General features: G+C 45.2%; 1 protein-coding gene across 1 annotated transcript in view; it reads left to right on the forward strand.

Annotated features, from left to right (window-relative positions):
• The first annotated feature begins 2,128 nt into the window (after positions 1–2,128).
• Positions 2,129–27,180, forward strand: part of HTR4 (5-hydroxytryptamine receptor 4) — an 80,276-nt gene continuing 55,224 nt past the window's right edge. The window contains exons 1-5 of the mRNA XM_075509927.1: positions 2,129–2,154; positions 7,970–8,095; positions 9,085–9,285; positions 23,815–23,968; positions 25,962–26,530. Coding sequence (XP_075366042.1) covers positions 2,129–2,154; positions 7,970–8,095; positions 9,085–9,285; positions 23,815–23,968; positions 25,962–26,530 — 1,076 coding nt within the window. The remainder of the gene's footprint in view (positions 2,155–7,969; positions 8,096–9,084; positions 9,286–23,814; positions 23,969–25,961; positions 26,531–27,180) is intronic.

Raw genomic sequence — 27,180 nt, forward strand, 5'->3', positions numbered from 1 at the left:
ATCTGTATGAAGATCATGGTAAAGGATCGCATTGTTCAGGATCAGTTCTCAGCCCCAGATCCGATTTCCATCCAGAAAAGGCAGGAACTTCTGCTGGTGTAAGCTGAGGAAACTGCATGGACCAGCAGAAAGCTCGTTTTTTCTGGGTTTGTTACATGGAGCCCCTTGTGCCTTGCCTGTCAGCCCAAATCTGGGCAGTCTCAAAGCCCGAGGTGTTTGCAGAGCTAGAGGCATGGCTCTGGCCCCGTTGTCTCCTGAGGTCCCACGGCGTCTGGCAGCTGCAGCATGCGCCCGCTCCCAAATGGGAGCACGCTCCTAGCGCGTACTGATTGACTGCGCAGCCCACACATGGCAATTTTTAAAACATTTAAATAGCCTGTCTTCTTTGCTTCATCTTGACAATTGATTTTAATCAGTATTATCAGCTGCTTAAAACACTTAATTCTCTGAAGCACTATAGCATTCAGCCTCCAGGAGATATGTGGAGCGGAGGTGCAGGATCAGTGATGTTAGCAGTAGTTTTTGTTCAGGAGGAGGTGGTCTGAAGCCCTGGTTTCATCGTTCATGGTCCTTCTTGAGCTGCTGCTGTTTGCAATGTGGTGCGTTTTCAGCCCCACATCATCAGTGGAAGCAAGTCAGTTTGCAGAACGTTTCTGAGGTTCAAACCAGCATAAAAGGAGAAAACCTCGTCCCTTCTCACCTGCCCCACTGCCGCAATTCATTTGGTTAAAAAAAAAAACAACAAAACACTCAAATAAACTAATCATATGACTGAGTTATTTTGATACATAGAATGCTGTTTATTTCTGGCTTGTCAATACTTTAATTAATTTCAATCTGTTTGTATAACAGAAGTGAAGTACGTAATTGATTTGAATCTGTGAGAAGTTGTCCTGCCATCTGCACAGTCTGAAGCGAAGCAGCACAGGCAGTGTAGCATTTGAAGGCATTAAAAGAAATTATATGCTTCTGGATTAATGCTGACTTCTGATTAATATTTTTAGGTGGCAGTAGAAAAGAATGTGGTAACAGCTGGAAAGCCATAGATCAAATAATATCTTCCCTATTGTCATGTTTCTATACTGAGACACACGTTGTTAGGTTTACTCATAAAATAACACATCTTGATTTTTAAGTGTTTTAACACTCAGCTTCTGATTTTATGCCTAGGAATAATCAGTGGAGTAGAAAGGAGGAGAGGCAAATGACAGCTTATTTGTAGTTAAAGACCTACATGAAATATCATGTCAGCTGGAGTTACAGAGTGAAACGCCATGGCTTGGTTGAAAATAAAGCACGCTAATTCCTCCGTGTATTCCCCATACACTTTCAGGCCATTGTTAAATCAAGAAGAAAGCTCTTTTCTAGGCTGCCCTGGTAAAACTCACTGCTCTGAGCTTTTAATCTTCAGTGAGAACTACACACGTCCCTTGTTATGAAGTGCTCACTACGGTCCCTGACTACCTCCAGGAGATGCTCCAGGTTACCTCTGCAAGCAGAGTTATTCCTCTCGTTTGGAAATGGGCCATCCAGCCTCCTTTTTATCAGCTGCCCTCCTCTGCCCCCAAAAGAAAAGTCTTATTTATTCAACTCTCACTCTCTTTTCCATCTCTCTCACTCCCGCAGGAGTGTCTGTGCAGTGCCCAAGGTGCTCTCAGCACTGAGCTATTTATTAGTGATTTTTTTCCCACTGCAGTGGCGGGGAGGTCAGGGTGTGACGTGTGTAATGAAAACCAGAGGAGCAATGTGCATGGTCTTACCAACATGACTGATCTATGCAGTTTAATTGCTGCATAAAATATGCAAAAGCACTTGAGGTCATTTAGAAAAGTTGGGGTGTTTACAGGAAAGTAGAGATTGAGCTAGAAAAAATAATTACACTTTTTCTTCTTCTTCACATTAATGACTATACAGAAGAGCCTTTTAAATGTGTCCATATATGGGTTTTAAGCATTCATTCCACATCAGTATTTCACCTTTTTCCTTAAGTGATTTCTATAGTCCTACTAACCAACAATCATTTTGTCTGAGTCTCCTTTCCTCATAATAGCAAATCCATCAATCTCTGCTTTATTAAACAGGGAAGCATGCTTGGAAGCCAGAGCACTCAGATTTGATCAAAGATGTTATGCAAACCATTGATTTTAATTTACAGCAATATCCACTTCTTCCATTATTAACAGCTTTAAATTACTGAGACTGAATAATTAACAAATATTCCTACTCGATGATAGATTATTCAAAAGGCAGATGTACAGAAACATAGCCCAGATGAACATCCTTCCTGCACCCCCAGTGATGCATATCCCTATTTAATGTTCCCCAGGGGAGCAGTACAACATGGCACGAGAGAAATACTCTTTGGAGAGATCTCCCAAATGCTTCCGAAACTATTATCACAGCAAATGCTCCATAGACAAGTGTGCCAGTGTGTGTTTCTGACCAGCTGGTCTCCATTCAGAGCCCTGGGCTGTGGCCAGCCAAGTCAAATGGTGCAGACCAGGATGCCACCACCTTCAGGGCAGGGTTGCCTGTGTACACCGGATGGGAAACGTGGGCTTAAAACATTGCCCTGCCTCCTGGCTGAAGCTGAAGCATCCCTCAGTCTTCAAGCAGGGCAACATCTGGTGAAATGTGGCTCAGTGCTGGCCTCCTTTGGCATTTCCAGAGATTGTTTTGATGAATAAAACTCAAAATCTCTGTGCACCAAAGAAGACCTGTGGTGGGGAATTCTCTTCAGTGTCTGTTCACTTGCACAGGTCTCTGCAGCTGATGAGGCTGGAGGGGGTGGAGGTCTCGGTCCTGGGCAATAAGCTTGTTCCCTCAGGAAGAAGTCTGGGAGCACAGAGCAGATCCAAGTCTTCACCTCCTATTATGGTCCCTGTCCTTCACAAGCCAAAATGAGAGAAAAACATCTGGGATTCTTACACAAGGAGACGGCCAATACCTGCCCTGCAAGGACAAATCTGCCTTCCACCCAAACCCACATCCCTGGACTCCGGGCATCATTGCTTAGCAAAACCCAGCTGAAATTCAGTGTCAATCTTCTGCCCCAAAGCACCAAACTTGGCCAGTTACAACTTCAGAGTTATAACTCCCTTGCAGCTTACAGAGTTTTATCTTCAATGCAGAAAATCCTGCTGCCAAGGAAGAGCACAGAGGTGTCTCCAGCTATTTCTGTCCTAGCTGCATGGTGAAAAATCATCATTCCTCTCCGCCTCCAGAGCCCTTTTCTCTGGCATCCCTCAAGCTCCCTCCTCCCCCGCGTCCTGCGGAACGTCCCGTGCCCGTCCCGAGCGGAGCAGTGCGCACGGAGCAGTCAGCAGCACCCCGGGGCGCCCGGCTCGCCCCTGCCGCGCTGCCTCGCCCGGCTGTGCGGCACGTGGATGCTGTCACCGCCGGGGAGGGAGCAGCGGAGGGTGCTCCTTGGCAGAAGGGATGCGGTGCTCCCGAGGAGCCGACGCGATGTGAAGGGCCTGCTCTGGTGCCTGGGGACAGGGCCATCCTTTCGGGGGCAATAGCAGGCGGCAGCCTTGATGTTTGTCCGGGTTTCCTGTATAGGCACATACAGCAGCTTTCCAGCGGGAGGTGAGTGGGCAGTTAGGTTCATCCATGCGCTTATTACACATTGTCTTGATTACTGTGAAATGTTTATGTCCAAATGTAAATCCATTGCCATTAGGATCAGAGCAGCTCATTCAAGGAACAGTTGAAATCTAAATGCTTCCCTCCTCCTCTCTGTCTCCCTCTGCGGGATGAGGCCCCCGGGCATCCTGTCACCGAGTGCCTTTCGCTGGCAGCACAGCCGCCAGCCTGAGAGCCAGCGTCCTCGCTGCGGGGAGGGGACAGCGATCTCTTAGCAGGCAGCCTCAAAACCCTGGGGCTTCCCCCCAAAAAGAGCCAGCAGGCTCAGTCACCAGCCCTCCTCCCAAGGCACTGCATGGTGAAGTGAGAAGCCCCGTCCGTGGCCCATGGCCAGCTCACCCCCCGGCAGGGCTCGGGAATGAGGGAGGTGTCTCTCCCCCTCTTGTACACGCTGCAGCGTGCAGATGCAAGGTGCTCAAATAACGCAGTGATGAGAATTGTTTAGGAACAGCAGAAGGATGGGCAAAGCTAGATAAGACAAAATATAAATCTAACTCTCCACCTGGCTCTGTATAAACTAAGCCATCATCATCCTCTTTACCACTGTTCCATCACGTATGTGCCGCCATACTCACCTGGGAGGAAAAGGAACATCTTTTGTATGGTGCTATTCAGTGTAGTTTGACATTTTGTTTCACAGATGCAGCCACAGAGCAATGTTAGCCTTTTGTGAAGGCTTATTATTGTGAAGGTACAGTTACAGCTGGGCCGTGAAGGTGCCTTTGAGCCCGGCGTCCCCATTGTTCCTGAGGCTTTCCATCCCACCCAGTACCCAGCTAGGAGGCCTGTGGCTGAGACCTGCCTTTGAAGTTGTTTCTTTTTCATTTCCCTTTAATTTTCATGGTGTCTTCTGCTGATGAACATTATTAATGACGGCTCTGGCATTCGGTTGTACTCAAAATACTGATGCTTGGCAAGTGTCTGACCGTCCCCAGCGGTGCAGCGGCCGCCTGCAGGCGGAGGGCAAGCGGTGGGCCCAGGGCGGTCTGTGTGGCTCCGGCAGGGGAGAGTCGCCTTGTGCATCCCGCTGTGCGTGCTGCCCACAGGGAAGGACCCGCTCCCGGCTGCTCATCCTTTTCTAAAGCACTTTACTGCAGTGCAGGTTCATGTGTCAGCAGCTCCCAGCTTCCTGCCTCCCAAAATCTCCAACACAGGACTTTGCTACTGGGGAAAATGAGGTCTTTCACATCAGAAATACATCAAGATGAATGGGAGAGGGGGAGAGTGATTTCTAGATGCAGGGAAGAAGTGACATCCTTTTCTAGGAGCAGCCGTGTGGCCAGTGACCAGTTCTGTAGGGTGGCTTGGGATTTTAGTGTTAGGATAAGGAATTAGATGCCAATTGCCTTTAGTTTTGAGGAAGGAGTCTCTGTATGCAATTTGGGGTGGTCACTGGTGATTGAGAAGCACAGAAACTTACGGCATTTGCTCGATTTTGCATTTATCATGTTACTACGAGACCAAGGAGGAAAGCTGCCCGGAGATAGTGTTCACCATGTACTGAGAGTTCAAAAGACAGGCCAGAGAGAAGGATGGCAAAGGAATCCACTGAGAGCTATTAAACACAAGCCCACTGTGACACAGACCTTGGTGGCATGAGAGAGCATGCAAGGGAGGCACTGCTGTATGCACATAGGCATTTCATCTCCTACAGGCCACTGTCAGAGACAGGATGATAGATGAGACAGATCCCTTTGATCGATAGGGATTTTATTCTGTCAGATGGGAGGAAGTATGATTGGACCAATGTAGGCACATTGCAGGCAACAATTGCAGTGTAATTGCAAGAACTGCAGACACAAAACCTGCTCGTTGCAAGACTTGTCCAAGAACTAATGACCCAAGGCGTCAGGAAGCAACACTCTCCAAATAAAAACTGGAAAAGCCACATTTAGTTCAGACAGAGCCTTGTCAACATTTCTGAATGCACCAAAGGATTTGCCCAGAGCTACCAGCTTCTTGGAGTCTTAATTGCCCTCACTGAAGTTGTGCAAAGTTCAGTAGACAGCTCTTTCTAATTAAGTGCAAACTCTTTGAGATGCTGAATAAAAACACATCTTGACTTTGCCTTTCTTCTATCTTAGCATCTATAATTGGCTTGCACAAAAATAAGTGTCTTGCTGAATGTGAACCCATGGCTCCATCTGACCCCTTCAGCATAACACCAGAGACCTTCCTCCATTAAGCAGGAGTGGCTTTACTGACAGCACTGAAAACCAGCTGGGCAAAAGCAGCAGTCATGCCTTTGCCTTTGCCTCTGGGCTGGGATCATTCATTCCAACGCAGGACAACACCCGCTTCCTTACTGGGTACCCTTTTCCCCGAGCCACCTGGACCCCCTCTCCTGGTACACTGGTGCCCCAACAACCCACCTCCAGAAGGGCACGTGCCCGGGAGTGCTCAGGGACTTTTTGCTTGAAAACCTTGTAGAGCGGTGGGATACCCCCAACTGTCCACTCTACGTGACATTTATTAATCTCTTAGTTTTAACACAGGAGATTATCTGGAATTAAAAGCTACCTGTGCTCTCACAGGTGAGAAGGCACTACTTGGCATATGGACATACATTTATGAAGTGAGGATATGCCTTGGACCTCTTTCTTATTATAGCCATATAATTGCACTTGGTTTTGAGCCTGCGTATATCTGCCTAGTGCTGTGTTTTTCTGTGAAACTAGCGTGAGCCAGGGCATCTCCTTTCCTCTTCTCTATTTGCTCATAAACATCCTCACCCGTCTGGATGAACCTATATCCAGTGATGTATTTCCTTGTAAAACATTGAAAATCAAGGAATTCCTAAGATATTGTTCATACTGAATATGAAGCATCCACCTTCAGCAGGCTGCCATCTGACTTACTGGTGCATCTGGCAGTGGGCAAAAAAGTCAAAGTGGCATTGCTTATAGGGACAAAAATGGAGATTGTGATTAAGTGCATGTTCTGCAATGCAGGCTCAGGGTGAAGTCAGTTGCTAGAAGCTTATTAAAATGGCACAGGTAGTGGAGGCAGGACCTCAGCAGACTCTAATCTTTTTTAGCTTTGCCAAAATCAGGAGAATTCATTGAGATAAAGTGTAAAAGTCTAGAATGTATTTAGTAAATAAAAAGTGACCCCAGAGGAAGTCAAAGCAAAACAGAATAACAGTTCAATTTTTCAATTACCTGAACAATCTCACAACATTAATCCTAGGCGCCGATTAGTCCCAGCTCCGTACACTGTGAAGAAATTTCCCTGCTGAATTAGTGTCAAGTGCTGCTCTTAATGCCAGTTTATTTCTAGCCACACTTGATAACATGAACAAACACCCGTTCTCACCCATGTAATTTAATAGGGAAAGTTACACAAGAAGGCGAAGGTTTAGGACGCATTTTGTTCTGGATACATAATTAGAAATAGCTTTAAAGGAAAAGTGGCCCAAAATTTTGTAATAAAACAAATTTTATGAAGAATTGAAGAGTATTTATTGCATGCTGTGTATTACGTTCCTGCTTTGCAGGCTCCGAAAAAAAACCCAACAACTTTTTTTGAAATATTTAACAAGGTATTTGTAGAAATGCAGACTTAAAATATGTCCAACATTGTGTTTTCATGTTTTCCTTCTTCTTTTCTTTCTGTTCATTAACTGAAAGAAATTATCAATGTCAGGGTAGGGGGAAATTGGGCACTTCACTTTAAAAAAAAAAATTTTCTTTTCCCTAATTCAGGAAAAGTTACCAAGTGAAAAAGAAAAAAAAATGCCAGTCTGCCTCTTGTTCTGTGGCACAGAGTGAAGGGAAGAGAGAACAAGGGAAAAGATTATGTAGAAGATTTCAAAATTTGAGATGTGAAATGCCCATCTTGAGGAAAACCTTGGGAAAAAAACAAAAAACGAAAGGAAAGAAAACCAAAATACTTCTGCATAGAAAATAACATTATTTATTGAGGTGAAAAGGGAATGAAAACATTTTCATCCAGAGGCTCTGAATTGGAAGGGACTTTCAGAAATCAGGCACAGTGCACTCCAGCTCTCTGCTGGACGTGTTGGCTTATCCACCCCAGGAGACGTGGGCGGCCGCGGGCGTTGCGGGTATCCTTCGCCTGTAGCCTTTCTGCTGATGAACACAAGCCTCGCAGCTTTCCCCATAAAAATGAAATGCTCTTTGTGAAATGGTGCCGAGGTGCTGGTGGGAAGGCTGCCTCACTGCAGCGGGCGCGGGGATGCTGCTCTCACGCTTGCCAAAATGAGCGCTCGTGCCTGGTACCTCGGTGCTGCCCAGGCGATCCCCTCCCGACGCCACTGCAGCTTCTTTTCTTTTCTCTTCTTTTTTTTTTGTGTGCTCCCCAGTTCAAGTGAGGGCTTCGGCGTAGCGGAGAAGATCGTGCTGCTCACCTTCATCTCCGCCGTTATACTGATGGCCATCCTGGGGAACCTGCTGGTGATGGTGGCCGTGTGCCGGGACAGGCAGCTCAGGTGAGCCCACCCCGCCGGCCACTGCCTGCCCTTCTGCGGGGAGGCACAGGGGAAAATCCCTGCCTAAAAAGCACCGTGCCTGCAGCCAAGGGCATAAACAGCCGCAACGAAGGATGTCTCTCGGCATGCATTGCACCACGGAGATGTCAGACTCTCACACTGGCCTCTGTGCATTCCCACTCAGATTTACACCATGGGGTGGGATCACTTTAGTATCCGTCCTCTACATTTTTAGCACTCTTGATGTCAAAAAACCAGTTAAATCAGTGAAAAACAGAGCTAACCAGCAATTCCTTGGAGAAGCAGGTTGGCCTCTACCCCTTTTCCATCTCAAATTTCCTAACAAGCCCATCACAAAAGCATGCAGATCGAGGTCCTGTTGCAGTTGTGCTGTACTGCCACAGCTTGGCAAATGCTGCCAGTGATTTGGGGGGGGGGGGTCACAGGCAAAACTCCTGCCTCAAGGCTTGCTGCTACCCCTGGGAGTTGTCAGACCAGCCTCAGGAGCAGAGTGAGAAATTCAACAGCCTCTATTCTTATTCTGCGTGGGATTTTTAATGGATTTAATTCTATTTTATTGTTATGATTTAAAAAGTACTCTTCAAGTTAAAATTACAGCTTCAGTCTAGATTCTTCTCAGTGCTTTCTGGAAGGATTTTCTCAATTTACAAGTTAAAACAAAATCCCCCTCCTCCACCCCAAACTCTCCAATGCAAGTTGTGAGGCTGAGCCACATGCAGAGGCCTGTGAGCATCTATTTGTCTCTTCTGTGTGAGCAGAAAGATGTGTTCATGCAGAGAACACAGTGGCTATGGAGCTGTAGAAACCAGGAACGAGCAGAGGTGACCATATAAAGTGAGGAGTACGTTAGAGAGGACCTTTCAGTGTGACGGAGCAAATTAGACCCAATCACAGGCTGAAATCTCTGTCCACTGTAGAGGATCCTGCACTGAAACTATTCCACCCTAATTTTGTGAACTGTCTTGCAGGAAAATCAAGACCAATTATTTCATTGTTTCCCTTGCCTTTGCGGACCTGCTGGTGTCAGTGCTGGTGATGCCGTTTGGAGCCATTGAGTTGGTTCAGGACAACTGGATCTATGGAGAGATGTTCTGCCTGGTTCGAACATCCCTCGATGTCCTGCTCACCACAGCATCAATCCTGCACCTGTGCTGTATCTCGCTGGACAGGTATGAACAGAAGAGCATAGAGAATAATTATATTTGCTTGAAGTTTCTTCAGTGTTGTTGCTCGTCAGCAGTAGCCAATGCACAAATATGCCTGCTGAGAACCGTAGAGCAATAAACCTCCCTCAGCAGCTGATTTTGGAGAGAGCTCTCTGAATCCTCATCAGTGTAGAAAAACTTTGAAAGAAGTGAGATTTATACAGATAGAGCAAGCCAGGTTCTCAGCTGCTTTGTGGCACAGCTCTGTTTGCATTACTGATCAGACATGGCACAGTTTCTTCTTTAAAGTAAAGACAAGACACCTTAAAGATGGATCCAAAGGAAAGACCTGCAGCTGTCGCAGATGGAGCTGCGTTGTGCCCAGGACGTTGTTTTAGCAGGGACGTTGCTCTCCGTGACAATGTCAGGTGTTGCTCACTGCCGGGGCTGCAGGGGGGGCTTGGCTGGGGCAAGGGTGGATGTGTTGTGCTGAGCCTCGTCTTCCCAGGGACTGAAACACTAAGTTACCTGCCTTTCCCTCTCTTCTCAAAAAAAATTTGACGTATCTTTCAAGTGCTATCAGAGCTGCTCTTCCTGCTGCTAGCAGCCGTACAGGCAGATGAATACCGATATTACTAAATGGTACATTTTGGCATGTATTACTAGACTATATGCGGAAAGAGCAAAAAGAGCAACCCCCCCATATTTTATGGGCTGTTTTTCTAAGGCATCCATGCACACATCTCCACTAGTGATTGCTAACAAGGAGGCAAATAAAACTGGTGAAAAGGGTGCATAGGCTTTGTGGGAGATCCTAAAAACTTTCTTTTCTTTCAAACTTTTCTTTCAAAATTGAAATGAAGCCAAAATCCTAAATAATTTATGGCAAACAATTCTGGTTTACTGTTGTCTGCGGTTTTTCAGGGTAAATGGCAGAACTTTCAATACAGAATAGCAAGAATTTTTCACAGGATAAATACTTAGAAGAAAACATTGTGACCGGCTATTCTAATAAGCAATATTTAGAGCTTTCATTTGAATTCTGTGCAGAGATTTCAATACTTTAAAAAATACTATTACTTAGTATAACTAATATGGCCAAAATAACCATAATAATTCTCACCATCATGACAATTGATATTTAAATAGCATCTTTCATCCAAAGAGTCTGTACCCAGCCAGACTTCAAAAGATACTTGATGAAATTCTCCATTGATGGGCAGCACTCCTTTTTTTGTGAGACAAGCACCAGCACATACAGTATTGTATCCAGAGAGAAGTTGATGTGCAACAGCTACAGCACATTTCCTTATCTGGAAGTTTAGATGGCTGGAACACAAATAGGAAGCTCATTACCTTAAAAACATTGACAAATTGCCACTTTAAGCCAATTACCAATAAAGCAGATGTTAGGCACTGTGCTCTGGATGTGGCCTTGTTATATAAAATGTTGGGATTTTATTCTCCAGGCTCTTAATTAAATGTAGGGGGTCGTGTAGAGAAGGGGATAGGAAGGGAAAATATTGTTTTTCCGCCCTCCCCTTCACCCCTGATCTCTGACACCCACAGGGGATGGGAAACCCCCATGTGCGGTGCACAGAAGGGAAACTCCCCGCCTTTCTCCTGCCTATGCCACCCTTTGCCATGTCATGAGCTCTTGCTCCTGCTGTTTGTCCCCGTTGGCCCCCATGCTCCTGGGACAGTCTCACCTGGGGATGGTGAAGGGGTTGGGAGCAGCCTTGGGACTACAGCTGTCGAAAAGCGTGGCTCAGAGTTAATTATTTAGGGATACAGAACAGAGATCACAGTTTTGTACAGGAAGATTTTCTTATGTAAACAGACCTGAAGCAAAGTTCGCAAACACCCAGCTCAGTAGAAGGAACTGGAAATAGAAAAAAAAAAAAAACCCGAACTAAAATGAGATGGATTAGATTATTCTGTAGTAAATGAAACATTCAGAGCAGGGTGTGAACACCTGGAGAGGACTACAGCTCTGCTCTTCTTCTATGCTCTTTTATTCTCTGGCCCAGGAGGTCTTGAATCTTCTCTGCCAGATGCAGAGCTGCCATAGCAAAGGGTGAGCATCGCTGCCTGCAGTAACGCATAGATGGTTCCCCTTGTTGTGGACAGAGGGGAATGGGGAGCTGAGTCTGGGGACTCCCACTCCATTCCACCATCCCAGGCCAATGCTTTAATCACTGGAATACTACACAGAAGAGGAGAACAGCTGTCTTGAAAGAAAACAGGAGCTGTAGCTGTGTTTTGGAGGAGACTTAATTCTCTAAGCTTGTTCCATGTGTGTTCTGAGAAAGTTTTGGGAAGGTGCAGCACCCCCTGCACTGGGATCTGAGGGTGATGGGCACTGTGCTTGAATGAGTCCCTTATCAGCATCGCTCCATTTAAGTGGCTTGGCCTTCTGTGATAAAATTATGCTGCTTTTAAAGATTTCTGCTTACTGAGTGTGTATTTGAACCTGTTGCTTGTCCAGAAACATTCTTCCTATTTCTTCAGGATTAGAAAGATTCTTTAAAGTAGAAGGAAAAATAGACACACACACAGAGGCTAAAAAAACCCAACGTCCACCAATCTTGGTACCAAACTGATCAAAAAAAAGTGTTTATGGCTCTAAATTTGAAGGAGCTGGAGATCATATTAAGTGTCACAGCAAAACCTTTTTTTCAGAAAATGCCTGTGAACTTCTTCCTCATGAATGCACTGACAGAGAGAAATCCCCCAGTATTTGTCATCCCCCCAGTATTGGCCATGTTAGGCTGAACAGCAGTGAAATCACTTGAAGAGAAGCTGAGGGAGAATTCATTACTGAGTGATGGGTGTGCTGAAAACCTCTGCAAGTTCAAGGGTGAGGGAGCAGAGCTGCACTGTCTGAGATACAGAAACACAGCGGCAATTTTTGACTGCTGACAAACCTGAAATTGCCAGATGTCAGGGAATTACTTCAGGACACACAAATGCTCTTTCTCTTTTGCATGTGATTGCCATACATGTGCTGTTGTTTGCTCTCAGGCAGAGCAAGGGGAAGAGAAAACGTTCTCCAAGCTGATGGCTGGATGCAGCCTGACACGGATAATTATCGCAGCCTTTATTGTTTGCTTGGTGCTTTCATGCTGAAGAATGACGCCTCTGCAGACTAGCTGCAGAGCTGATCTAAATTTTAGGTAATTCTCTAATACTGTGTTTTTCTTGTTTCTCTTCTCAAAATGGCTTTACTGAGTGCTTGTTAGAGCAATGACTACCACACAGCACCATTAGCAGAGCACTAACAGCAACATCCCCGAGACAGGCTGCTGCTCTCCAAAGGCACTTGAATTCGCCATAGAAACTCTTCTCTATCGTCTAATCTCTGCAGGGCATATATAGCTCTCCTAGCCATTCAGTCATGCTGTAGAAGTTCATCTTGGATGCTATTTTGACTCCATAGGTAATCATTTGGAGCTTTGCTACTGACATGAAAAAAGCCAGGATTTCATCTTAGACATTTCAAAAGGTATATTTCTGCTCCCAGTGCAAGAAGGCACAATTATGTCTGTGTTTGCTGCCAGTGAGTGTCAGCTGAAAGAGAAAGCCCAAGATCTCTCTGTCTCATGTGAAGAGGAGAATCCCGAGGCAACTGCGTGGCTTTCATCACTTTCTGTTTGATCAGACACCTCAGTATGAATCTGATTGTGTCCCAAGACTACGGGCTTCTGGGTTCTCACAGGACCAAATGTCAAGTTCAGACTACCCGCCATGGTGCTTGAGACAGACCAAGGTGCCTCCTGTAGCACTGGACTAGCTCTCCTGAACTGCTGTAAATGAAAATATTGTGGAGGTGGGTCAGTCCCTAGTCATCTTCCTCTCTTAAAGCTGTATTTCTTCCTCTGATCGATTGACTGGCTGATTAACATGATTTTCAAAATACAACTTAGTAGGACACCAGTAGGGTACTGGAGCCATTGCTGAAGTTGCTTAACATCCAGCTGGACATCATCCTTGAGCACAGAAACAGTCCTAACTTGACCAGGAATTTCTGTGCTAATTCATGAGCTCTTCATGTCCCAAACAGTCTATTAAAAACACTTTATTTCTTCCTGAGTTAGCACTGTATATGCTATTTTACATTTCTGCAGTGCTTGCTCACTGGCGTGGTCTGGCAGCCTGATTAGGTAAATCAGAAAACATGTTGTATAAAAGAATTGCTTTCCACCACACAAGCAGCAGACTCTGATGCCTGCAGATCCAAAACCTGATACTCCTTACCTGTCAACACTGTCAGGTCTAAACATTAACAAAGACCAAGGACATTAATTTTTTTTCCTATTGGGCCTGTTTAATAAACCATTTTCTGATTGGAATGAAACATGAGGTCTTTCCCTCCATCTCTCAGAGGAGGCATTTGGGTGGAAGAAGACAGGGAGAATGTAGATGTTTTGATTTTGGCCCTTACCACATCCCTAAGGACATGCCATAGTCTCTTCCTTCCTGCATTGTGGGGGATGTTACGCTTGTGCCATGCCCTGCTGCAGATCACCTGGAGCTAGCGACAGTCCCACTTCACTCCTGTCTCCTTTTCTCAGAGATTAATTCACTTTAGCTGCCATGAAGTTGGCTGCTGTTCCAAACCTCCTTGGCAAGCAGGACAACAGAGATTTTTAACACATCTTGGGTGGAGTGGTGGATACAGAATAATAGATCCATTTTCCATACCAAAAGAAGGCTAAACCCCACCTTTTAAATCTGCCTTTTTCTCCTTCCTGATGTGCCAGCCCCTTGCTGTGACTGTCCTGGGAGCATCACTTGCAGGTGTGTTTTGGTCTGTGATCATCCTGAGAAGGGCAAGGAGAAAATTTTGACCTCACTTCATATCTGTGCTAGAGTTGAAAAGTGAAAATATCCAGACTTCGGTCACATTTGACTAAAAAATTTTCTAAATACCACCTGTTTCTTGAGCACTTTGCCAATTTTTAAAATCCTCTTCCTTTTGCAGACTGAACTTAAAAAGTTGTGCTGTTCCTGGTGCATATTAATTAAAATGTGGGTACCTGACAGCGCAGTTTAATAGAGATTAATGACTTGACAGAGTAAGCATCCGCTAACCCAAATGAGCAGGGTACCCAACACGTGCTGTTCACAGCAAGGATTTAACAGGCTAGCAAAGCCTCCTAATTTCCAACTGCTGCACCAAATTTTCCTTCTGGGACTTGGACTACAGGCTTGCAAAGCATATCTTGTCCTGTGCAAACATTAGTTGAGATTTGAAAAGGCTTCCAGACAGTTTATTTCTTCCAGTATTCTGCAGTCATCTCCAAGCAACTTTCAGGTCAGCTCAGAATGATAGGAGTAAGAGTCAGGTCAGGTCAGGTCAGGTCAGCTCACTCTGATATGAGTAAGAGCAACATGTCTGTCTTTTCCCCTCTTGTCTGCAAAGCCTCAGACCTAGGCTTTAAAGGCTGCTGGCAGAAACTTGAATTTCTGTGACAATTTTTGGTTGTTTTGGGGTTGGTTTTTTCCGCAGTGAGAACTGACTCCCAAACAGTGTTAAGAGGACAGAACAGATGAGGAGATAGTGGTGCATGGCCCTGAGAAGATCAGAGCAGGTAGATGAATGCCTGGGTGTCTGTGCAGGGAAGGATGACTCAGCCCATCGTGGAGCTGTTCTCCATCACCACTGCTTCACCCGTCCTCGCAGCTGGGTTGGAGGAGCACTGACAGCACTGCTTCCTTCACAGTGTTTTATTTAATTTTTGCTAGCTGCTGCCTTTCTGTTCATTCAGACTTTATGGGAGTATACTTTTTCTAGCTGGTGTTTTTTCTGTGATTCATATATTTCCTGCCTTCTGTTTTATTTCGGAGCATACAACTGTGGGTTTTTTTAAAGAAACTGGGTGGTTAATCTAATCCTTAGAACTCAGTCTGGAAAGTCATTCTGTTCAACATTCTCAGAAAGTGTTGCTTGAAAAGGCTTTTATCTGATAATATCTTGTATCTATTTCCATTACTGCCTCGGGGAAAAAAACCCAAAACGTTCAGGCTTTAATTCTCTAAGGCATTTGAGAAAATCTGGAGAAATCACCACAGGATAAACTGATCTTACCAGTACAGGGAGCAGCGTACTGCAGAGACTTAGAGACACTCTCAGTCTCATCTGAAAAAGTTTTTTTTCCAAGGTATCAGAGGTACCTCAGGGCTCACTGAATCCAAATTTTGCTGTCACTGGGTTATGCTTTTTTATAATCTCTTTGGTATTCTAATATGAAAGAAAGATTTAGCCTTGAATTATTTATTTATTGCATGTTTTATGCATACCTATCCATTCTTTGTGCCTATGCAATAAAACTAATTGCACTGCATATAAATAGACCAAGCAGCTATGACAGAATCTCCAAATACAGTTAACCTGTCAGGAAAGGCAATTTTCTTCTCCAATATTTGCAGTACAATTTGCAATACAGTTACCTCTCAAAGTCTCAGGGAGAAAAAAATCAACAGAGAAACAAACAGGTCCTAAATGTCTGTATTCTTGGGCTTAGATGCACATCTGGCACCTCTGCTCTTCACGCAGCCAGAGCATCCTGCACCCTCTCTCCGCTTCCTCCACCTCTCCTGGCTGCATCCCGCCCCGTGAAGCTTTCCTCCAGGTCCATGTCTCTGCTGGGCACTAGGTATGCTGTTTGCCTGGCGTGTTCGAAACATTTGCAGATTTGCTATGTAACATGCAACAAACCAGACCCAACTCTGTGTTTGTATATTCAACGCTAATCTTACTGGAATTCAAACATACCACATAATCACTGCTAAAGAAAGGCTAAAGCAAAGCAGATGTATCCGAAGAGTGTTGGAGCACCAGAGTGACAGATGCTCGTTGCACCATTTACAAACATTAATTAACATTAACGTACTGTTCAGACATCAAATTAGCACAGTCCCTTGAGAGAGATGATGTTTTAGAGATTCCCAAACCCCGGTGCTCTGCAGTGGCAGGCCGTCTGCAGCAGAGCCCTCTCCCTGCGCGGGGTGGGAGGGCACGCGGGTGTGAGAGCACGTGCAGGGGGCACGGGGGGCTTGGCTCAGGTGGTCGCCGGCCCTGCCTGCCCTGCCTGCCGCCCACTGTTTCTGGATGCTGCATCACATCGCTCTCTGTGCTCCTGTCTTTTGCATGGCGTTACAGCCAACGCAGCCGAGGCGCAGGGGGATCGACTGGCTCGCCAGAGGAAGCTTGGGTCATGGTGGGGTTGGAGGTCGGCAGCATGATGTCTTTCTCAAGGACAGGGAGAAAGCAGCAGCGCCCAGCTGTGCTCTGCGAAACATCTGCTGGCCGGCCAGGGGCGGGGGGAAGGTTATTAGTGGGGAGACTTATTAGGTTTTAAATAGCTATCAGTAAGTAATGATTAGGCAGTCAGCAATCTGATTATATGACACAAATTTCAGCTATAGTTTTGAACCAGGGCATAAGTGCCCCATGCCCTTTTCAGCTGGAAAGGTGCCTGATCTCGTACAGCTCCCAGGTGCTTAGGTGGAGGAACAGAGAGGCAGCACGGCAAGGGGCTGAGCAAGGGCAAATGGAGACCGCCCACGAGGGCTGCGAGACGCGACACGTAACTGCGGAGTTATCTCTGTCGGCACTCAGCTCAGCAAGAAAACTAACATGGGATTTGCAGAATTCAGGTCTGAGAGCATTAAGAAAAATAACAGAGCAGATGGTCATGGTACAGCCTGAGGGATGCACTGTCCTTTATTAATCTTTACAAACCCTCTAGAAATACGGTAATTTATTTTGCCACTGTTGCTGCCAATAACCGTCCACACACACCAACCCGCATGGGGACCATGAAGGAGTCCTCTATCTCCATTTGGCAACATACGTTTGTTTGTATTACTAGCTAAATTTATCCAGTTCCAATTAACTGTTCTCTTTAGCATTTTTCTCAGTGTAATTATCTCAACACCAGCAGGCCGTTGTTTTTCTAATAAGAATTTAATTTTGTTAGATGTAATCATTTTAGGACATTTTTTTTTTCTGGACCAGCGATGCATTTTATTGTTTTATTTGGCACAGTCAGAGACCATAGCTTATTTGCTCAGTGGGAAAAAGGAAAAGAGCTGTTCTCTCCAAAAAAAAGTAAAAATCTGGTTATGTGGAGGCCAGAATCTGGTTTCACTGAAATGTCAGCAAAGCCAGTAGCGTTGTTTTAATTTCACACAGGCACCAATAAATTGAGATCCTGGCTCCTTAGACTTGGTCGCTTGGTCAGGGTTCAGCAGAAGACTCTGGCCCAGTCTGGCTTAACTGAGGGAGAGGAGGAACGTGCAAAACCACGCTCAAATTGGGGTTTTGTGGAGCACAGAGCTCCAAAAAGACAAAGAAGAGGATTTTCCAAACTAGCCAAATCCTTATATGTAACTTGTGTCCTGCAAGGAGAAGAAGCTTCTGAAATAAATGTCCTTGTCGCCCGCGAGAGTCTTCCATCAGTACAGTTCAGTATCTTCGGCGTCTGAGCTGGCTGCCTGGGGAGGCAGCCCCCGGGAGCCCCTCTGCCTGGCTCAGCCTCCTCCCGCTGTTGGGTCAAGAGCAGGGTCCCCTGTGGTGGCAGCTGGTGGAGTCTGGCTCTCTCCTGTTGCGTTTCTTTGGCCTCTCTTTCCTCAGGAAATCAGATATGAATTGTTCCCACTTTGGTGTTTAAGGCACAGTTCAGCAGACACATACAGGCACAGAGCCTGTATGAGCGTGGTTGTTGCACCCTAACTTTGGGAGAGAGAGCTAATAGCACCCACAGTTTTCCCATCTTCTTGTCTTCTTTTTTCTAGATTCTTTAAGGGGGGTAAAAAAATCATTCAGTATTAGTATTCAGTAAACTTTCCTCAGCTCATTTTGGCCCCAATGATGATAAAACATATGGTATGTATGTAATTTTATACATGCACATGACACCAAATGGTTTTAAATGTGGGCCACCCACAGAACCAGTCTGTTTAGTAAAGGTGGGTGTGTATTTGTCTGTCTGTGATATCTAAAGAGCTTCTTTCAGGGTAGTGTCTACATACATGTAGCTCAAATAAAATTGTATTGCAAACCAGGGGGGTACTTTAATTTTTGTCCAAGGGCACAGAATAATCTGATGCAGCTAAATAATTATATTTCTGTAATGCCCAGAAGGCAAGGAAAGAGTAGCGATGTGATTAGAGCATCACTGATGCTGAGGCAGGAGCTGTGGACTCCAGGACTGCTTTCTGGAAATGTGCCCAGGGCAGCTTTTACAGCATCATGGGCTGGAGGAGGCACTTGGATGTCCAGGCTGATGGGTGGCCAGATGTGCTGGCTGCTGTATCACTGCTTGCTTCTCTTTAACCACAAAAACTAGTGTATGTTAACGTTACTGGCCCAGATGGTTATCTAGATTTTTGGGCCCTTGATTTCAATCTTGACCACAGATCCCGGTCACAACTGGAGTCTCATCGTGTTGGTGCTTGATGAGTATGCAGGTAGTCACTACCACAAATAGCCGTCCTTGCCATGGACCACAGCTAAATTATGTTGCTGTCAGATCTAGGTCACCAGTGTGTTGAAATGCAATGCTGTGTTTCAGTCCCTCCACTTTTCCTTTCTCTTCTCTAAGAACCTAGAATCTATAAACTTGTAATAATTACAGATGTCATCACTTAAAAGTTGATGTGCTTTTCAAGAATTGGGGTGGTTTTTTTATTTTTTTCCTGGAGGAAAGGCAGGGTATGATACAAGGAGCGTGCATACACGTGTGTGCATGTATGCATAGGATTTTTCATACAGGCAAAATGGCAACAGCAAACACCCATGATTTACAATACTTAAATTTCCATGAAAGCCTTGGACCAGCACAGCAGATTCAGCATTCAGTCATACAATGCAAGAATATAACTGAGGTTCATTTTCTGTCTATTTTCTCTTTGGCTTCACAGCTTCCCTCTTATCTGCCATCTCCTGTCTTCACATATACACAAGTTTAACATTAGGCAAGCTGTCCATGATCCTGCTGCTGAGGAATGTGATATTATGTCTTCTCTACCCAAAGTGCTGAAGGCTGTTAGGTACAAATGTGTTGCTGATGTACAGTTCATCAGGCATTTATATCTGCTTTCTGGTTTTATGACCGTAAAGAGGAGCTTGCCAGCATGCAAAGTGCAAGTCCTGTCAGGAAAGGATAAAACATTTTGCTCTTGCAGCTTGTGGACACTGTGTATATGAGGCTGCTCCATGTGACTCTGGCAGCTCCTGCTGGTGATGAATGTAGGAATATGGAGGAAAAATTGTCCCACAGATTGGGGCACTGCATCACTGAACCTTGAATGTTTTTTATAGCTTTCGTGAACATAATAGAGGTGCACCTGCATCCCCTCGGAGATGCTGGGAGAGTGTTCATAACACATGAGGTCCACTTCTGGGAATTGGTCCACTTGGCACTAATAGGTCCCCCACGCATCCATATCACTGGACCGTCCATTGGAAGACCAAGGAGCATCACATTGATGTTCCTCAAGACAGAGTCTGGCCACTGCAGTGTTTCTCGGAGCCACCAAGTGTTGCTGGGCAGGTCACAAGTCCTCAGTAGCCGGACATATCTGCAGTGGCCATAAGAGCTATGGATTTGTTCTTTTGAGCCATCTGTAAAATGTTAGCACTTGATTCATTCATGTGGCAAATATCTGCTATGGGAAAGGAAAAGTGTTATAATAACCTTTGCTTTATGGAGCTACTTGGAAGATGTACAGCTCCAGGAAGGGATTCTTGTATTTCCCCTTCAGCAAACAATGTCATAACAGAGGTGGAGGAGAGGATGTGTTTCGCATCATCTGCTCTGCTGTAGGTATCGTGGAAGTTAACATTTTCAAGGAACTGCAGAAACATGGGTCTTGGCTGATAATAGTAAGAATTAATATTTAATTAAACTTGGACACAGTATTAATCATGTGTATGTATTACATTTTATATTCATCCATCACACTGTCATACCAGTATGTAACAGATATTCTTTATGAGCACAGGAAAACAGCTCTAGCTTGAAAGAAAGCAGAAATGTAGAATAAGAAAATGTCTTTATTTCAGCTTTTGACTAAAACTATTGATAATGTTAGAGATATAATTACTTTTCTCTCAATGAATAAATAGCTGCTTAAATGCCCAAACGATCACATACATCAAATCACCAGCCACTGCAAAAATTGGTGTGACTTCAATGACTTCTGTTAACATACACAGATTTCTATTATCTGACTGTCTGGGCCATTGAATGGAAATCCTGCTGAGCTATGGAAAAGCGGACAGGGTGCTTCTCTGCCTCCCTCACCATCAGCAAAATTGTCCCCCACACTCTGATTGTGGAACCTTGTTACCAATAACAGTGTAGGGCAGGAGGAACCCAGCTCGACTTTCTGAACACAACGGAAGTCATGGTAGCAGCAGTTAGCAAAAAATAGATATATATAATCTTTTGACATGTAAGTGGAGGAAAATTGCTGCTGAATCACTGGGAGAGAAGAAATATGAGAGCTTAAGATGTCATTTTTACAGGCACATTTTTTACTCTAATGGCCTTTAATAGCATGTACAAGTCAGTGTAATGCTGTCAGCTGCAGCAGAGATAGAAGTACAGAGATGTAGTAACTCGAACTGCTTGGCAGAATTTTTTTCGTGCTGTAGTTAATTAGCAATGTATCATGGTTTTCCTTTTCTGTTTGCTTATTCAACTTGTGAAATGGTAGCCGGTGTCTTGGCTGTTCTTTCCCATTTATTTATTGAATTTCTTCTTTTGCCCTTTCTGCAAATAAATGTAGTTTCTTGTGACTTGCCGTAACTTGCCATCAGGTATGTCACAGGAATCCTTTGCTGTCCAGCACTGAGTAGCCCTTTCCAGTAGGTGTCTCTTGAATAGTAAGCAATTAAATATGCCAGATATATCTCCCTTGTGTTTAGAGTCAGAAGAGCAGTTGCACATAATGCCAAGAGAAGGACCATCTGTTCTAATAAGCAGTCAAAAAACATTACTGTAAATACCTGTTTGAATTCAAAGGTCAGTTTATTTCCTGGGGGAAGAAAATCTGGAGAGCACGGGGAAATCCAAACACAATAAGCTCTAGCAACACAGGACAAGGTTATACGACACATTGTGGCTGTCATGATGAGGGTAGTTATCCTAGGAACAAAGGAAATATTTATTCTATCCTCTGAAGTCATTAAGATATTGAAATCTGACCATGATGATCCTCACTGTCTGATAAACTCAGAAAAACGTAGGTTGGAAAGGACCTCTGGAGGTCTCTGGTCCAGTCCTCCTCTCAAAACAGGGCCAAACTCAAACTTAAATCTGTCTTCCTTTAATTAGGTCACTCATGGCCTTACCCAGTTGAGTTTTGCATATCTTCGAGGCTGGATACCCGTGCTTGTTCAACTCGTGATCCAATGAAGGCAAGCTCCAAAACTAAGTAAATCCTATTCCTGTAAATTATTCAGCTTCTCCTTCTCCCTGGTGGGAGGGATGTGAGGGCTGTGTTAGTGGGGACAGGAATCAGACCCACTGACTGCCATGGCTGTTGGCATGAGCTCCACGAGAGGAACATTTCACCCAATGCTCTACAAGAACAGTTACTGTCAAATATGCCATTTCTTTGAAAGTGAAACTTTTCAGAGGAACAGGCTGATTTTCATGCACACACGAAACCAGAAGAGAATGTAGAAATGATCAAATTGAATGCTTGTTTCAACATTTTTCCCCTGTGACATTTTGAGTCTTGTTTCAAAGAGACTTTTAAAAAATGTTTTCTTTTGACACTTTGATATTATTTCAACCCTTTGTGTGGAATATATCATCTGATTTTATCAAAATAAAGCAATTCAGTTGACTCCACATGACTTTTAAAAAAAAGCCTTTAAGAAAATTTAGAAATTCTTGGACTTTTGTGCCTGTTTAGCACAAAACTTTAGTTCCCACTCAAATCTTGATGAAATAAATTGTGCACCTCAAGGACATCTCTCTAATGCACGCATGAACTGTGTGTATGTGTGCATTCACATATGTCTTATTTTAATGTGCTGCAAGCATCTCAGGTTAGTGGTCCAGCTTCAGTGTGTGTTTGCTAATTTAATGTCTCTAATTCATGGTTCTACTGACCTCATAAAATCGATTTCTATAGGCATTCAGCAGGGAGGCTCTCTCTACGTACACATTATGCCTTGATGTGAGGCTTGACTCAAAAAATCTCTGACATAGGTAATTCATTCCCTTTATAAATAGTTTTTGAAACTGTGGCCACTTCTTCAATGCAGTGCTCATATGCTCTGGGGCACCATATGGCATAATTTCTGTGCTTATCAAATCTGGAAACTACATCTACTAGATGATCATTATTAATTCACTAAGAAAATATATGCATCAGGCACATAGCTGAATTATATACTTCATTATTTAGAAGAGCTCAGAATTTATGGGCATTTCTTGTGTCTCCGGACCCCAGTTCCCTGTCGCAGCAGTGGGGACATAAGTACTGGCCTGTACAATGTGTGCTGAAATCCAAAACTCTAAAGATCAAAAATGTTTTGTTGGGAACCTGAGGCAGACTGTCAGGTCAGAACCACCAAAAATCTGCAGTAGGATTCTATGGTTGCTGATCTGCTATGCTTATGGGCCTATATTAATTTCAGAGCAAAGAGATTTCCAGTTTTAGGTTTGATACACCTTCCTGATGTAGAAATCTGCTAGCAGGTGGGTAGTACAGGGACCAAACAGACAGAAGAGTTGATTTTGTATCTCTTTGAGAAGACATTTTTAGTTCATAGCTAGTTGTTATTTTAAGAACAGGGACCTGTTGTACTATGAATATGTTGGATGGATCAGGAGGAGAAAGGAGAGCACAGGGCACGTCCCCTTGGCTGTGAAAAGACTAGAAGCCCTGTGCAGGCATTTGCCCTGTCCTTGTGGCAGAAGGTTAAAGCCCAGCCAGACAAGAGGCTGATTCCTGGGAGGTAGAAAGGGGGCTTGGTTACGGAAAAACACACTTCATTTTACTGACATATTCACAGCTTTGAAACACATCGTTAATTTGCAATAACAGCTTTTGCAGTCTTGTCAAAATAAATGTCCATCGCAGTTAGGAAAACCCCAACATTTACTCAGTTACGGCTAAATGGAAGGAAGGTGGACTCATTCATCGTGGTAAGGAGGGTGCGGACAGCTTTGTGACTAAGTGCAGAGGGAGACAAGGGCTGAATATGAAGTCACTCCCTTGCTCTGTGACCTCAGACAAACCACAGCATTAATCTGGGCCTCATTTTCCCTAGCTGGAAAACAGAAAATACTGGCTTTCCCCTGCAAGGCACTATGAAACCTGATTTACTCATGCTGTGAAAATATCCTGAGCTCTTTGTGTGAGAGGCAGTCAATGGAAATAGGCTATAGACTCATTTTTTTCTTTATTTTGAAAGGCAGGAGAAACAAGCTGGAGAAAATGCTTTACCGTCTTATTTTTTGAAGACCTGGAAGTCTCCTTTGATGGCAGTTGGCAGTTGTTCTCTCGCTTTTCTCCTTGCAGGTACTATGCTATCTGCTGCCAGCCTCTGGTTTACAGGAACAAGATGACTCCATTGCGCATCGCTGTAATGCTTGGAGGATGCTGGGTAATCCCGACATTTATTTCTTTCCTCCCTATCATGCAAGGCTGGAATAGCATTGGCATCATTGATCTGGTGAGTGGCTAAGGAGGTACACCAGCCTGGTATCAAATATATTCAGTGCTGTATATTCTTCTTTAAAAAGCAATATTCAGAGAAAAGAAGACAAGAGAGGCTGAAGGAGAAACTTCTTGTTATCAATGCACAGGGGCTGCTGAATTTCTGGAGGGTGTCTTTAAAGGGGTTTGAAATGACTCTGTCCTGGAAGGACTGTCACAAAGACAGTGGTGGCTCTGGGAGCAGATTTTACCTGCGTGTACTGATCAGTTCAGTGAGTAGTCCTTTGAAAACATGCCAAGCCCCAGCTGGCTCCCGATGGGCACTGTGGGAGTCCTTGGTTCCCCTTGGCCTCTGCAGCTCTCGGCGAGTGCTGGCCACCGTTGGCTGAACCTGAGGGTCCTTCCTTGCCGCCCTAGCAATGTTTGGAGAGCTGGGAAACCCAGACTTCCGCAGAAGGGATGGTGCTTTGGGCCAGTCCTATCAATATGCCCTGTCTTGGTGGTGAGTGTTGAAGGTGGGGGAGAAGACGAAGTTCCCCCGTGCAAGTCATTTCAGCAGGGTCACTTTTCCCCACCACAGTCTGGCTTCACTTGCAGGATCCCGTTTGCAGGGCAAGGAGTTAAGAGCTGCAAATCTGCTCTCCTTCCAATCTGGAGACACAGGAATTAAAAAATGGCAAACTGTGAAAACACCTTATTTAGAAGAGCTTGTTTAAAGAGATGTGGCATCTTCTATGCCAAGTCTCAGTCAAGGAGATATGAATACTTTTTGGCTCATGGAGAATAGCAGGTGCAAGCTGCCAAGCCTCTAGACAAGGCGATAAAGCCAAAATTGCTTCCAGACAAGCACCTTTAGGACATGCAGCTGGTAGAAAAGGGAGGTGGATTTTGTTTATTCAACAAACCATGTCAGGTATCTGATTTCTTCCACTGATTTTTTGCCCCCACCTTTTCAGAAAAGACTCGATACCCAGCTGTCTGTACCAGACTCTCTAAACACCAGTGCAAGCCCTGCCCTTCCTTGTAACTTGCTGACATTCACCGTGCAGATTTCAGTAGCTGCATGCTGACAGGTAGCACAAGGTTCAAACACCACCTAGTGAAAATGCTTCATAGTTTATTTTAGAGGTAAACTTCCTTACTTGCCAATGTATGAATAATTAATAAATTATTTAAATAAATAAATTTGAAGAAATTTAAATAAGTAAGTTAAATACTTTAATAAATATTTTTGATATTATAGTTTTAAATAGGAGACAGGATTATTCTCTTGTTGGAATAAACACCAGAAATTATGGGCCTGATGGACCTGCAGTGACATTGTTTTGTAGCAAGAATAGCCTCAGAGAAATCCTGTCTGTCCCAGTTATGCACCCTGCTCCCCAAACTCACATGCAAGGCCCCTTTCTTCATCTGCTGTCTCTGTTTCCATCACAAGTCATTGACCAGATCTCGGCCTACGGACTCAACCTGGAGACTTCTCCTGCCCACAGCCCCTGTGCCTGGGAAGCTCAGCGTCACCCCCAGCCTGGAGCTGCCTCCCAGATGCTGCAGCCCAGTCCCTTCCCTGTCCATCTGGTCTTTCTCTAATACCCCTGTGGGACTCGAATGGGTGAAACTTGTGCATCCTTGGTGTAAAACCACGCCCTGATGAACAGAGCAGTGAGCACTGCAAAAAAGCATGGCACAAAGTGAAGTTAGTCCCCTTTGCTGTGTCTGAACTGGGGAGTCAGGCTGGTTTTCACTGGCCAGGTCGAGGCATGCTCTAGGATGCTGGAGCTGAAACATGGGCTGGTCCTGCAGACCTGGGGACCAGCAGGGCCGGAGAGCCCATGGTGTGAGCACAGGCAGGAGAGGGTAAGGCAGGTACCACAGATGGGAGAGGGGAGGGAGGAGAGAGAATTGGAAGGCGGTGGTGAGGTATCCTGGCAAACAGACTGCTGGTATCAGAGGAGCAGTGCTGAACTTCTGTCCTTGTTTGTCCTTGTCCTTCCTCCCCCTGCCCCCAGATTCAGCAAAGGCAGTTCAACAAGGCTTCCAACTCCACTTACTGCATATTTATGGTCAACAAGCCATACGCCATTACCTGCTCCGTGGTGGCCTTCTACATTCCCTTCCTCCTGATGGTGCTGGCCTACTACCGCATCTACGTGACGGCCAGGGAGCACGCCCGCCAGATCCGGGTGCTGCAGCGCGCGGGGGCCCCCACCGACAGCCGGCAGCAGCACCCGGACCAGCACAGCACGCACCGCATGAAGACTGAGACCAAAGCTGCCAAGACCCTGTGCATCATCATGGGGTGCTTCTGCCTGTGCTGGGCCCCCTTCTTTATCACAAACATAGTGGACCCTTTCATAAACTACACGGTGCCGGGGAAGCTGTGGACGGCTTTCCTGTGGCTGGGCTACATCAATTCAGGGTTGAACCCTTTCCTCTATGCCTTCCTGAACAAGTCTTTCAGACGTGCCTTCCTCATCATACTGTGCTGTGGTGATGAGCGATACCGAAGGCCTTCCATCTTGGGGCAGACGGTCCCCTGTTCCACCACCACAATAAACGGATCGACTCATGTACTAAGGTGAGTGTTTCTCGGATGCTGCAAAATGCCTGGAGTCACTAGAAAGATTACTTCTCTAGAGTGTTTGTAAAGGATTGGTTTCACTTTGCATTTGAAATAACTGATGGATTAACTGTTTAAAAAGGGAGGGGGCAAGAGAAGTGTCCAGAAATCCTTAGGGTGCTAAAAAAAACTGTGTCTGTAGATAACAGATAAGTGTTGGCACTGCGGTTTCTCCAGAGATGTGTTCAGGAAAGAGTTGAGAAAATGCAGAAGTTGTGTATGCGTTTTGGCAAGCCCTGCTGTTTGGTCTGCGGGGAACAACTTGACCCCACGGGGAGCACCTTGAGGGAGGCTGCCTACTCCATCTTCTCTAGCAAAGGGATCATGACCCCCATTGCCCCTTCTCAGGTTCTGCCTTTGTAGCCCCACCAGCCACTGCTGCATCTTCTGAACTAATGAAAGGCAAAGGATGAACTTCCCCAAATGCCTCGAGCCTGCTGGGGCACTTCAGTGGCTCTCTGGGAGGGAGGATACTTGCCATTGTGTTTTAGCAGCTCAGAAAATGCTGGGGTGTCTGCCTGTTCCTGTAACCCAGTCAAAGCCTGCCCTTGTGCAAGGCAGCGGCACCCAGCTCTGTGGGAGCCCTGGGAGCTGAGCGTGCCTCACAC

This window comes from Mycteria americana, chromosome 8 (assembly GCF_035582795.1).
Source record: "Mycteria americana isolate JAX WOST 10 ecotype Jacksonville Zoo and Gardens chromosome 8, USCA_MyAme_1.0, whole genome shotgun sequence".
Lineage (NCBI taxonomy): Eukaryota > Metazoa > Chordata > Aves > Ciconiiformes > Ciconiidae > Mycteria > Mycteria americana.